This window comes from Aotus nancymaae, unplaced genomic scaffold (genome assembly GCF_030222135.1).
Source record: "Aotus nancymaae isolate 86718 unplaced genomic scaffold, 86718_ANA_hifiasm-v0.15.2.pri h1tg000072l, whole genome shotgun sequence".
In the NCBI taxonomy this organism is placed as follows: domain Eukaryota; kingdom Metazoa; phylum Chordata; class Mammalia; order Primates; family Aotidae; genus Aotus; species Aotus nancymaae.
In genome coordinates, this window is record NW_026988487.1 from 13732879 (window position 1) to 13746832 (window position 13954).

Genomic DNA, 13954 nt, shown 5'->3' on the forward strand with positions numbered 1-13954 from the left:
AACATGGGATTTAACTGTGTTCCTTATAGGTATCTTATTCATTGAGTCCTAAATGTTGGTTCTATGAACAGATAATTTCTCGTCTTTATAGTTAGGATTGAGATTATTCACAGCAGTTAATTATTCACAGCACTAATTTTATTGATAAAGGGTTGACTGAAACTAAGCTATTTTCTTACATAACCAGTTTATAGTGAATCTTCTAACATCATGGAGATTAAAATTCTAAAAAGCAGCTAACAATGAGCTTTTATGTGTTTCTTAAAAGATTTGTGAAATGTGTAAAGACACTGTTAAGAAATGTGTTTAGTAATGACTATCATTTAAAGATGTAACCTTAATTTATTTTTTAATTAGACAAGTCTGCTTGCATTTTTTATATTTGAAATCCTTTGAAGAGTTAGTGGTATTTGGGGTTAAACTCTTTACAAGCCATAGTCTATACAAGTGTCCACCTATTTACATCTTAAGGCTAATCTCATGTACTTTATTTTCTCAAATAATAGTGGGGTTTTATAGAGGATCTCCAGCTATTTAAACGGGGTGTCAGGCATGAAGTCTGTAGTTTCAGACTCTTGACACTGTACCTTCTCACTTATTTACATTCCTTCTGAGATTCCAGGATCATTTCTGCTAGTCTAAATAATATTTTTGCCACCTAGAAGCACTGTAGAATGCCATCCTCTGATAAAACATTTTGGAGTAGAGAGAGCAGGAGGAAAAAACAACAATCGCTTAAAAAATTCCAGGCATAGTTTAAAATATTATACCTTTGGAACTAACAATCACAGCTAAATGCTGTAGTGCAAATGTCTAGCCCTGTTTTATATGGCTTTTCTACAAAAAAAGCCTTATCAAATATGGAGTAAGAAAGCCTCATTCTTCTCTATCAAGGTTTAAAATGTATGGTTGTCACTTTCCTCTAGATAACCTCTAATTATAGCAGATAGATTTGAAGTGTAAAATAGCTTTGTATACTGGACGCAGTCATTCATTGCATTCTGTTTCCCCCTTAGACAGGATGTGTGTTGCTCAGATACAGAGTTTAGAGTCCGAAAGATGTCAAGTAAAACACTAATTTCTAACTGCCTTCCTCAATTGTCAAATATTCATCTAAAAAATTGTTCTGGCACATAGTGAGAAATTTATGTGAATTTATTGGTTTAAGAAATATAGCTGGCTAATTATAGTTTTAAAAATATATAGAAATGAAATAATGTATCTGTCATATGATAAAAATTATTCTTTGAAGAAACTGGAAAATCTCTTATTTTCTGTTTATACCAAAATTCCTAATATAAACATTTTAATTCAAAAGATATATAGTCCTTATAAAAACATCTAAACTACTTAAAAGCCTCTAACTGGCTTTAAAGTGAGTGGAGGATTTTTCATTACAGGAGATTTTAATGCATAAAATAAATTTTTACTTAAAATTTATAGTGAGAAATGCTTGGTTGAAACAAGAATAACCTTTAAAATGAACAGGGTTTCTTCTACATGTAAATTGCAATAGGAAACGAAAAAGATGGTGGAGAAACCATTAGATTAACAATCATAGTATGTAAATCTTATTTAGCTACTGATTTAGACTAACTTTTTTAAATTTGAAAAAATGGAAAATTTGAGAACTATTTGATGATATTTTTAAACGTTTACATTTTAGATTTGATCATTGTAGTTTTTAACCTTTTTTTTTTTCATTAGAGATACTGATTATGGCTAAAATAAGTTTGGTATATGCTTGAGAATTATATGTGGAGAGTAAAGAATGTTCATGTGTGTAAATAACTGAGGCCAGGTATTGATTATGTGGGTATTCTTTATACTATTCTGCCTACTTTTATATGTTTGTAATTCTCTGTAATAAAAGAAAATTTAACTAAGCTACAGATCATAAAATTTGAACTGTACCACACTTACTTCCTGTTAAGTAGTTTCTTCCATGTCCTTTGAGCTTGGTATTTCTCATTAGTATAGCAAGATAAGTTCAAAGTCTTAAAAGAATAGCCAGACAGCTGGGAGGGGGGTTACTTGTTATGTTTTGATGGCAGAAGTTACGCAGGGACTATGCTGGTTTTATAAAGGACTTGAAGTCATTAAGTTTTTTCCTCACCCTAGTGACTTCTTTTCTTATAGGAATCTTGGAATAAAATCGAAAATGCTTAGTATGATTTAAAGAGACCTTATGTAGTGTATTTCATGTCTTCCTCTTACTTTATGTTAGTCTATATTTTCTTCCTACCCATTATGTTACATAACTACTGGCTTTTCTGTTTCTAGAATCTGCCTCAGTGTCTTTATACTGCCTGCCCATCAGCTGACCAACTCCCACTCAACCTTCAAATTCTAGAGTAGTGTTACTTCAGGGAAGCTTTTTCTCTCCACCCTTCTTTACATTTTTCCTCCATAGTAATAGATGTTGTAATTACGTATCTATAACTATTTGTTTAGTACTTGCCTTTTCTCTAGCCGCGAGAGCAGAGATGATGCCTATTTTGTTCAACAGGATAACCTGAAAGCTTAGTGCTTGCCAAGTAGAATGCACATAGTAAAGATTTGTTGAACAGAGGAATAAAGGAATGAGATGTGGCTTCTCAGACTCTTAGAGCAACATTGATTATTTCAAATAGGGCATTTATTTCAAAAACTCTCCTGTACAGGGATTTTGGTAGTATATGGTATATCCCAATTGCCTCTCTCATTTTGTAAATCTTTTGGATAGTAAGTTCACTAATCCATCTTAATGGTTAGGACTGTGTTTCCTGACAGGTAAATTTAATTAATTTCAGTGGGCAATTGTAACTAAGCTTTAATTCATTAAAGAGTCGTTAGTATTTATTTGCATTTATGTCAAATTTTGTTTCCTTTTTAGTTCTCTAAATTTGACTTTTTTTTTCCTTTTCTCAGGTACTCTCTGCCCTTGACATACTCCAACCTCCACACATTGACTATTTTGAAGAAATGTATCCTAACCAGGGAATGTGAAAGAAGGGGACAATTTTTAAAATTAATTTGTTCTTCTAGCACCTTTTGGGGTTCATGCCTTCAAGTATTTTAAATCTCATCCTTGCAGAAGTGATTGAGTACCTGGAACCAGGTAATTTTGAAATCCTAAGTGTCTGGCAGAGCTCAGTATTATTAACATATTTTGTGTGGTGATGCCACAGAACAGAACATCTGAACAGATATTTAATCCCCACACAGTCTTATGAGATAGATTATTACCATCCCCATTTTGCAAATGAAACCACTGAGGCAGCTGTGTTGTAATAGTACCTAGGAAAGTGCTTTTACCACTATACAACAGCTGCCTGTCAGTTAAGAGAGTAATACTACCCTTTCTTATAACACATGGGGTAAGATAAAAATTATAGAATTAATATAAGTTAAGTTGTCTTATGTTCCTTAGAATGATGGTGGTGCTAGTGATGATATTGACATAATAGCCAATACTTAACATAGTTTTTATCAGATCCCAGGCACAATTCTAAGCTCTTTACACATATAAGTTTATTTAACCCCTACAAAAATTCTCTAGGGAAGATATTATGATTATTTCCTTGTTACAGAAGAGGAAATTGAGGCACAAAAGGTAAGAAACTTGACGAAGATTACAGAGCTATTAAGTGTCAGGATGGAGATTTGGTTCCAGGTATTCTGACTATGTAGTCTTGCTTTCAGCCCTTAGCTATGTGATTCTCAGGATAGAGGCCTTAACATTCTCCTGTTACTACTGTTAATGTTTAAAAATAGTAAGTTAGACATTGTGAATAATAATGAACTATAAAATAATAATAAAATAATGGCTGGTGATAGCTCCATGGTAATAATAAAATAATGCATGGCAATAGCTCCTGGGACAGTGAATGAAAAAAATTGAGACATAAGTTAACCTCTCTGACATTCCTGGACAAAGTGTCATCAGTTTCCATTCCACATTTAACTTGGTAAAACTTTAAATAAAGACAGGGAATCCTAAGTCATTGATATTGGTAAGCTCATGATAGTATAGTTTATTCAAACTTCAGGCCTTTTTATTAATACTTTAGGCCTATGATTCAGAATGGAGACCAATATAATAGTGAGATACTTTTTCTGAGTCACCAGTGAGGTAATGAAAATCTCATTTGTAATTCCATATGAGACAGTTATCTTTGATAACTTCCTTAGAAAATAGGAACAATTAAGACTAAGCTGGCTAAGGATTTGGGAAACCTTATATAATAATAGAATTGTCACTGATCAACACTGCTGGAGTGTTTTGATCTGATAAACCAAAAGCTCTTGAATGCTAGTCAGCCTTCATAGATGTGAAATTGTATCCATGGATGGAAAATATTTGAAAAAAATAAAAAGTAATATAGCTGGGCATAGTGGCTCACACCTGTATTCCCAGCAGTTTGGGAAGCTGAGGCAGGGTGGGCAGATCGCTTTAGCTTAGGAGTCGGAGACCAGCCTAGGCAACTTAGCAAGACCTTGTCTCTACCAAAAATAAAAAAAATTAGCTGGGTGTAGTGGCACATGCCTGTAGTCCCAGCTCCTCAAGAGGCTGAGGCAGAAGGATCAGCTGAGCCTGGGAGGTTGAGGCTGCAGTGAGCTGTGATCACACCACTGCACTATAGTCTGGGGGACAGAGTGAGTCCCTACTCCCCTTCCCCCCAAAAAGTGATACAAATTAAAAACCAATATAACAACTATTTATATAGTATTTATATTTTATTATGCATTATAAGTAATTTAGAAATGATTTAAAACATACAGAGGGTTATATGCAGGCTATATGCAAATACCACATTATTATATATAAGGGACTTGAGCATCTACGGATTTTTATATCCTCAGGGGTCCTGGAACCAATCCCCTTTGGATACTGAGGGGAAACTGTAATCCTTGGTTATATTTTAATCCACAAATCCTTTATGGAGTTAATCCTTTTATTCAGTGAAGGGTTAGCTCAGTGGACTTGGGGTACTCCAGCTCTGCACATTCCAAAGAAAAGACTGTCCCTTGACTGGTTCCTGGCTGACAAGAATGTCTTTGTATAGCTGAAACTTGGAGCCTGGCCAGATAGTTCTGACAAACCCTTACTTTAAAAGTACAAAATTAACCTAAGGGTAGAAGAATTGAGAAAGTTCTTTTCTCCTCAACTGTAGGTCAGCCGTAGCAACTGAGAAGGCATTAATGATTCCATTTCATAGACTTTCTGAAGATTACCTGGGTCCTCATTGGAGAAAAGGAGAGAGCTGGTGGGAATGGATCACCACTTGTTTTATTCAGCAGAAGTACCTTCTTATACCTGGCCAGGAGATACCCCTCTTTATTCTTTTTAGTTGGTGGGAAGGAAATCCATATAGTAGAAAGAATTCCCATTAGTGTGTAGTGCTGTTTCTGTCTCTTTGGAAATGAAGTTGCTGAAACCAAACCTTGAAATTAGAAGAAATTTCCTTTATTAAATATGAATTTTGCTATATTTTAGCTTGTGTTGGGGGTTCCCAAGACCACCCTCAGGTCCAGTGATTCACTAGAAGAACTCACAGGACCCAGAAAAGCTGTTGTTCTCATGGTTACAGTTTATTGTAGCAAAGAGATACAGACTAAAATCAAGAAAAGAAAACAATTTAAAGGGCCTGGCATGAGATTCCCTTTGTCCTTTGGGATAATTCTCCAGCAATAATAGATGGCAACATGAGCAAGTGTTGCCAACCAGGGAAGTTTACCTGAGCCTTGGTATTAAGGGTTTTTATTGTGAGTCAGTCACATAGGCATGGAGCATCCATATGACTGACCTTAGCTACTGAGTCTCCAGCCCTCCTTTTTCCCTTCCCCTCCAGAGGTCAAACTAATACAGCATAGCCCAAGGCCCCAGGCAGACAGATATTCACCGTAAATCATACTGTTAGCATAAACTATCTGGCATGGCCAAAGCCCCAGGTATACTAAGATGCTGTTATCAGGTGGATATTGCAGTGGCCCAAAGGTTACTTCCTAGAAGTCAGGGGCCAGTCCCGAAGACTTTTGGAATGTGCAGCATTTGGACGGCTCAGGTCTGCTGAGTTAAACCTTTACTGCTGCATATAGGCCCTAGGTAAGGAAAGAACATTTCCATGTAAGATAATTGGTGAATATGGGTATCTTGAATAAATGCCACATATATTTAGGTTCTCTTCATTGAACACTTAGTTAATTCATTATATCCATTTTCTGCCTTACAGTTCAGGCACATATTGTTTATATCAGGCATTAATTTTGGTACTTGGTTTGAAAACTCTGTGTGTGCTTCTTTAGGATAAAAGTTTTCAATCACTTATTAATTGGCCATAATTTAATTGAGTCTAGGAGATCTCTGATTCATCATTATTTCACATACTTACAGAACAGTGGGAAAGTTAGCATAGTTATGGTCTAAAACCATGAATGGTGTAGGTGGCTTAGGAGCCGTTGGTAGCAAATTTCAACCCATTTTATTAGTTAGAATGTTTCTATGAAATTTTCCTCCTCAAAATTGTTCACAGATGTTTAAGTAAAGAGCCTTTGTCATAAAATATTCATGGAACCCTCTGGTATACCGTTTACTTAAATGTTTTACTTTATTTCATCTTATATCACTTAAATTTTTAGCTTCAGGTTAAAAAATTAACACTTTACTTGCACTACTGTGATTTCTAGCTGATTACAGATGGAAAAATCCAATCTTTCAACCCTAAAACTTCAGTAGTCTTCTGTTTTCTGCCTTATAATTCTTAGCTATACGTAGAATCATGCATAGAAAAAAGGTACGCGTTTTCCAGTAGTGGTGTCAACTGGAAAAAACTGAATTCTTTTAACATAAAAATAAATCATACCTATAGTGACCACAGGATTATAAAAACTTTTTAGGAAGCAATGATTTAGCTTGGAATATAAGATACTGAAAAGTTGTATTATAGAACAACTATTAAATGAAAATGTAAGAAATACCTTAGTTACATATATGCTCTGCCTTTGCTGCTGATTCTTTTAATGTCCTAAATGGGAGGTTTTCTGTGTCCTGTGTTTTTTTGTTTGTTTGTTTTGTTTTGTTTTAAGATGGAGTTTTGCTCTTTGTTGCCCAGGCTGAAATGCAATGGCGCAATCTCGGCTCACTGCAGCTTCCACCTCCTGGGTTCAAGAGATTCTCCTGCCTCAGCCTCCCAAATAGCTGGGATTACAGGAGCACACCACCATGCCCAGCTAATTTTGTATTTTAGTTCAGACCATGTTTCACCATGTTGGCCAGCCTGGTCTCAAACTTCTGACCTCAGGTGATCTGCCCGCCTTGGTCTCCCAAAGTGCTGGGATTACAGGCGTGAGCCACCACACCCAGCCATGTGTTTTTAATACAAATAAATTTACTGTAGCAAAAGCAAAAAAAAAAAAAACCTTCAGTTTCCTTACTCTCATTTTTCTCCTTGAAAAATAAAAAACATATTACCTAAAATATAAAAAGATTAAAGATTAATAGGACCTCAAGTTACTATATGAATTCAGCATACTTTATTATCTATGTCAGTAGCTCCCTCTGTAGTATCTCAGAAATATGGCACATGCATTACAAATAGTTTTAGATGATTTTTAATTTGGAGGATTATTATGTCTACAGACTTTAGATAATATTTTGAATTTTAAATAAGTGATCATGGAATTATGCTTTTAAGAAACTAATTTTGAGATCTGTATGAAGTTCTGTTGTTTTGGGCAAGTTATTAGTATATTATGCATCTAATGGGTTTTTAAATATTTAGTTGAATGAGTCAGTACATCAAGTCAGAAATATATATTTTTATATTAAGTTGTGAGGGAAAAGAAATAATCATAAGTATTCATCCACTGTACATACAGTATCATATCATTACACTTTTTCTAACATTAGAAAAGTTGGGTTGTGTATCACATATTCAAGTTTTAATAGACAAACATTTTAAATCAGCAGGTGCTTTTAAACCTAATGTAGTAGTTAATACAATTTTAGAAAATTTGAGTTCTATGTGCATTTTGATGTAATCAAATTACAGTAAGAGTATCAGTATATAGTATCATGCAATTAATCATGTATTTCCTAAAAGAGACTGAAACTGTAATAAAATTATTACATCAGTGCTCACCAAAAATTTAGTGTGGGTTTCAAAACACCATGCATTTTTAGATAACTCCTTGAAGCAACTAAAAAAAGTCAGTATCGAGACTGTAAGTTTTTATAAATCTGCCTACAGAGTTGAACAGAGATAGGACAAGTCAGATGTGGAAGGAGCAATAACTTCTATCATGACCTCTGTATCTTTTAACTTTTTGTCTTCATAGTGTTTATCAATCTAGGAAATATATTATTTAATAATTTTAAAGATTATATACTTTTCTGGGCTGATGTTTCAGCTTTTAAACGATTACATTGTTCATTTTATACTTTGAGTTTCTATTTGGAAATCTGTATGAAAACAGTTTGGTACTTAATTACTTTGAGCCTACTGAAATTCAAGTCAAGAGAAAACAGTTCTAATTGTTTGATTAGAAAACCGAATTTATTATGCTTCAGTCAAGATTTTGGATGCTCTACAATGCACATTAACAGGCCCCTTCCCAGAAAGCACTAGATACCTACAGGGTTGCAAATAAAAATTTGATTTGCTTTGGGAAAAGCTTATTTTTAACTTGAAGCATAACTTAGTATTTTATGAAGACAAATATGGGTGGCATGAGTCTTCTGTGCTAGAAGCAATTACATTCTAAACCCAGTGGAATTGAGAAGTCTAGTGGAGTGTCTGTGCACATTGGTTTGTTGGGACAGTCTCAGATTTTACTTGATGTTCTGGTACAATTACTGTGAATTTCTCACTCTCAGAAGTGTCCCTGTTTGGATGATAGGTTTGGCTTGTACGGGCAATGTTTTAAACAGGAATCTCTTGTCATAAAGGCGGTGAGGAAACATATGCGTCCATTTCAGCCATTAAGAGTCTCTAGTGCTTTGAAACAGCTCTGTAACCCTCAGGGAATCTTAGGAGTCATTGAAAAACTAAGAACAATGGAAACAACATGTATATATGCATATGTAAGCATACTCTTTCTTCAATAATGGTACCTTTAAGGACTAGAAATCTATATCCTGGGGGCTTTGAAGATTCCCATATTATAAGAACTTCCTATTCATTTATTCCATAAACATAAGCATCAACTATGTTTCCAGATCCATCATTGTTACATTACCAGCACTTAGAACAGTTCCTGACATAGAGTAGGTACAAAATAAATATTTGCTAAATGAACCAATAGATGATTTCTGGTCCAGGTGTATAATCTAGTGGAAGATACAATCACATAAATAATGACAATAATATAGGTTGGAAAGTATGATAATAGAAAAGAATTGGCCAGGCACGGTGGCCCACACCTGTAATCCCAGCACTTTGGGAGGCTGAGGCAGGTGGATTGCATGAGGTCAGGAGCCTGAGACCTGCCTGTTCCACATGGCAAAACCCTGTCTCTATTAAAAATACAAAAATTAGCTGGGTTTCTTAGCACGTGCCAGTAATCCCAGCTACTCAGAAGGCTGAGGCGGGAGAATCTCTAGAATGCAGGAGGCAAAGGTTGCAGTGATTGTGCCACTACACTCCAGCCTGGTGACAGAGTGAGACTCCTTTTCCCTCCAAAGAAAAAGAAAAGGACCAAGATATCCTGAGAGCACTGGGGAGTTCTGATTTTTACTCTTTCCCATTTTGGTTTCCCACTGAATTACTAGACAAACATTTGATGATTTAAAACAAAAACTTACACTTACCCACTATCACTGATCCTTTCTGCTTATCTCTGAAGACTAGGACAGAAATTTAGAGAAAGGAAAAACCAAATAAAGGTTGATAGAACAATTCAGGAACAGATAAATTCCTGACTTAACTACCATTTTTGTCAGTATCTGGTTAGCCTTGCTTATTCATTCAGCCAAACCTTTACCACGGCTATGTATGTTACCTTGTACTAACCTCTGGGATGAATACAAAGATGAATTGTTCATTTATTTAATTTTTTTAAAAATGTAATATGTTGGCTGGGCTCACACCTGTAATCCCAGCACTTTGGGAGGCCGAGGCAGGTGGATCACGAGGTCAAGAGATTGGGATCATCCTGGCCAACATGGTGAAACCCTGTCTCTACTAAAAATACAAAAATTAGCTGGGCGTGGTGGCACGTGCCTGTAGTCCCAGCTACTCGGGAGGCTGAAGCAGGAGAATTGCTTGAACCCAGGAGGTGGAGATTGCAGTGAGCCGAGATCGTGCCACTGTACTCCAGCCTGGCGCCTGGCAACAAAGCGAGACTCTGTCTCAAAAATATATGTATATATAATATGTTCAGGCACTATCCTAAACACTTTATTCGTATCTCCAATTTGTAGATGAAGAAACTGTATAGTCCAGTGGTCCAGGAGTACTCTCAACCCACCATGCTCTGCTGTCTCTCAATGCTTTCCTTCAAGGAAGATACAGTCAATGGGGGAAAGATAAGATATAAAGGGATAACTAATGTGTGGTAGAATGTGCCAAAAGAATATAGTCGGGTGGTGTGGAACTTTAAAAGGAGAGATTACTTCAGGCAGAAAAAATGATAAGAAAAATGTATGGAGAAAAGACATTTCAGATGAGCATTGATGGATGAGAAGTATTTGGACGGTAGCATCGAAGAGGATGGATATTCCAGATAGCGGGAGTAAGTATCAGGAGCATAATTAGGGAATGGTACATCATCTAGTTGGCCAGAGTTTGACATGCAGAAATAATGAGAAACTAGGTGGGGCCAAGTCATAGGGGATTTTGAATGTTGAACTAAGGAATTTGGTCTTTATTCAGTTGACACTGGGCCCCAATGAAAGATTTTTGTGATGAAAAATAACAGAATCAGAAATGTCCTTTAAAAACTTGACAAGGAGATTCTATTTGATAATGAAAAGGTTCTGGAAATGGATAGTGCTGATGGTTGCACAACATTGTGAATGTGCTTAATACCACTGAATTGCACACTGAAACATGATTAAATGATAAATTTTATGTGCATTTTACCACAATTTTTAAAAAACACCATAACAAGGACCTGATTTTTGGAGCTAAGAGACAGTGACTGTTGTGAAAGGAGAACAGAATGATGCTTGACATCTTCCCAGATATTTTTTCATGATAATGTTTGTTTCATGCCCTTTCTACCTTTACCCTCAGCCACGATGTACCAGCAGGTAATACAAAGTATTGTTGTTGCCATTACCTTTAAAGAATTCATGGGTTTAAGATGATAGACAGTTTTCAAATAATCATAGTACTACAGTAATCAATTTTACAATAGAGATATTAACCAAATTCTCTTATGGATAAAAAACTGCCCTGTGTTCCTTCTCTCCTCTCCGACCCCACCCCCTAAAAAAGAGCTTGGAAGACTTACTTGCAACTTAATAATTTTCATAGAACAAAACATGTTCAGTAGTCCTTCGTGTATCAATTCATGTAAGAACAGTTACATATTAGTAGGAAAAGTATATTTTCAATATTTCTAGTAATATTCTCATTTTTCCACAAAATTTTAAGCCATGTCTGATTTCTGTTTATGGGTTCATGTAACCGTTTTTGCATAGCTTTTCTAATTAACAATAGGAAACAGTGCTAATAGATGGCACAACTAAGTGCATAATAGAATATTCATTCTGTGAAAGGTTGAAAGTGGGTACTGTGAACAAGTGTATTAGGCACTGTGTTGTATCATATATCTAGACAGAGGAGGGAGATCCTTTTAAATAGACCACTGTTCTATTTCATCTCTTCTCAACTATAAAAAGTACTCAGAAACAGACTCTTTGATATACTTTTCCTAAATTCTTCTTGTAGATTTTTTGTTCTCTGTTAATTTTGAATCTTCTCTGTTCTTCAGAAATGTTTCTTTTAGTAACTTTGTCTTTTAAAATCTCCAACCTCCAGCTTGGGCCACAGAGCAAGACTCCATCTAAAAAAAATCTCCAACCACAAATGAGCTACAATGGTGATGGGTAACACTGGGTAGGTGAGGACTAGCATTTGTAGATTGGTATGTTCAGAGACTTGCCCTCCATTCATGATGCTGCTGCAGTTGCTTATAATGCTGGTAGCAGTCTGCTCTCAGGTTTTAGTGACATTATTCCTGCAGCTTTACAATAGATCAGACTAGAGTAAATGCTCTCAAATTCTATTAGGCAGAAGGACATTTGACACCAAATTGTCTGGACGTGGAAGTAAATGTTTCAGACCTGTTATGGAAAGGTTACTTGGGTCTAATTTGAGGGCTCATTGTCTTTTGGAGAAAGTGTTAATATTCATTGTATTGGCAGTAAGAGGGACATTGCAGTTTATATGACTGATATGTTCATCCCTTACCTTCTAAATGCATTGAGGTAATTGAAGAATTCACCCTTTCTCTTCATGAATGAAGAAATTGATGCAGTAAAATGTTCCTAATCTATATAGAGGCTCCTCTTTCAAATATGGTTTTTTATATTCCAAAAAACAATGACTATTCCAGTCATTTTGGCTTCTATTCCTCAGCTCTTAATCTCTGGTTTGTGTACATGTGCATTTGATTTGGAGGGTTATGATGATGGAAGATTAATCACCAGTATCTACCACCTACAATTCACAGACACAGAGCTTGCCTTGCTTTCTCCAGAGCACTTTGTAAAGGAGAGAGCTGAAGTTCGAAATAATATAATTTTCTCTAGAATGCTCTTCTTGTTTTATTACACACATGGTTATAGCCTTAGTTAAAAAGACTCATCAAATAGAACTTTCTGGGCTATAACAGAGTTTGTAGAATGACAGCTTTCCAGCTTTTCTCTTTTTTTTTCTGGTGATTGGATTGATTTTTTTTAAAGTCAGTTTTAAATTACAACTGAGGTCATTTTAATTTTTGACATTCTATACAACAAATTTGTTACTTTAAAAAGAAAAGGAATTTGCCTTTGCCTGGGAAAGAGATTGTCGTATTCAAACATTTTAACAACATGACCTTTTATTCCATTGATTTCTGTAGAGAAGCACAGGCATGCCTCAGGAAAGGTCAGTGATTCTAATTGAAGCACACGATTTTTTCTAGTTGCAAAGGCTCCCATGCTTTTTGTGGCAAAGAAGATGATTAGATTTAAGGCTGACCATTTGTTACAAGAGAACACAATTCTCTCTGTGACACATTGCTATTTTTCTTTCATGTGGAAAGCATTGTTTGAAATCAACCATATCTGTAAACCAGATTGTCATTATCTACACTATTCAATGCCCTCACTCTTATTTCAGGTCAGCCAGTTTTATATATCTGAGTACTAGGTTGAAATTTCCTTCCCCTGTGCACCTGATTTTGGAAGAAAAAAAAAATGTGAGCAGAGAGATTTTATTAAGTCTCACACATTTATGGCTGTAGATTCTTTTTTCAAACAGGAATGGCAAGATTTCAGAATTCGTGTCTAAAGTGCCTAAGCATGTTATTGCTTAAGCATGTTTTAACTGTCATTTGTGTAACTGTCATATAAGAGAATCTATGGCTTGAGGGGGCTAGGCTTGGGTATCTCGGTACTGCAGTTTATTAAACCAAATTTACTGTGTCTTTTGGGAAAGTCACGTGACTCACATTTGTTCCAATATATATCACATCGAAGATGAAAACTTTTTTTTTTTTTTTGAGATGGAATCTGGCTCTGTTGCCCAGGCTGTAGTGCAGTGGTGTGATCTTGGCTCACTGCAACCTCTGCCTCCCGGGTTCAAGCAATTCACCTGCCTCAGCCTCCTGAGTAGCTAGGACAACAGGCACATGCCACCATGCCCAGCTAATTTTTGTATTTTTAGTAGAGATGGGGTTCACCATGTTGGCGAGGATGGTCTCAATCTCCTGACCTCGTGATCCACCGCCTTGGCTTCTCAAAGTGCTGGGATTACAGGCCTGA

At 35.8% G+C, this 13954-nt stretch overlaps 1 protein-coding gene across 3 annotated transcripts in view; it reads left to right on the forward strand.

The window, feature by feature from the left end:
• The window catches only part of NLK (nemo like kinase), a 154670-nt gene that overhangs the window by 86862 nt on the left and 53854 nt on the right, over window positions 1-13954 (forward strand). For all 3 annotated transcript variants that reach the window (XM_064367632.1, XM_064367633.1, XM_064367634.1), the window contains exon 3: window positions 2911-2966. In XM_064367632.1, coding sequence (XP_064223702.1) covers window positions 2911-2966 — 56 coding nt within the window. The remainder of the gene's footprint in view (window positions 1-2910; window positions 2967-13954) is intronic.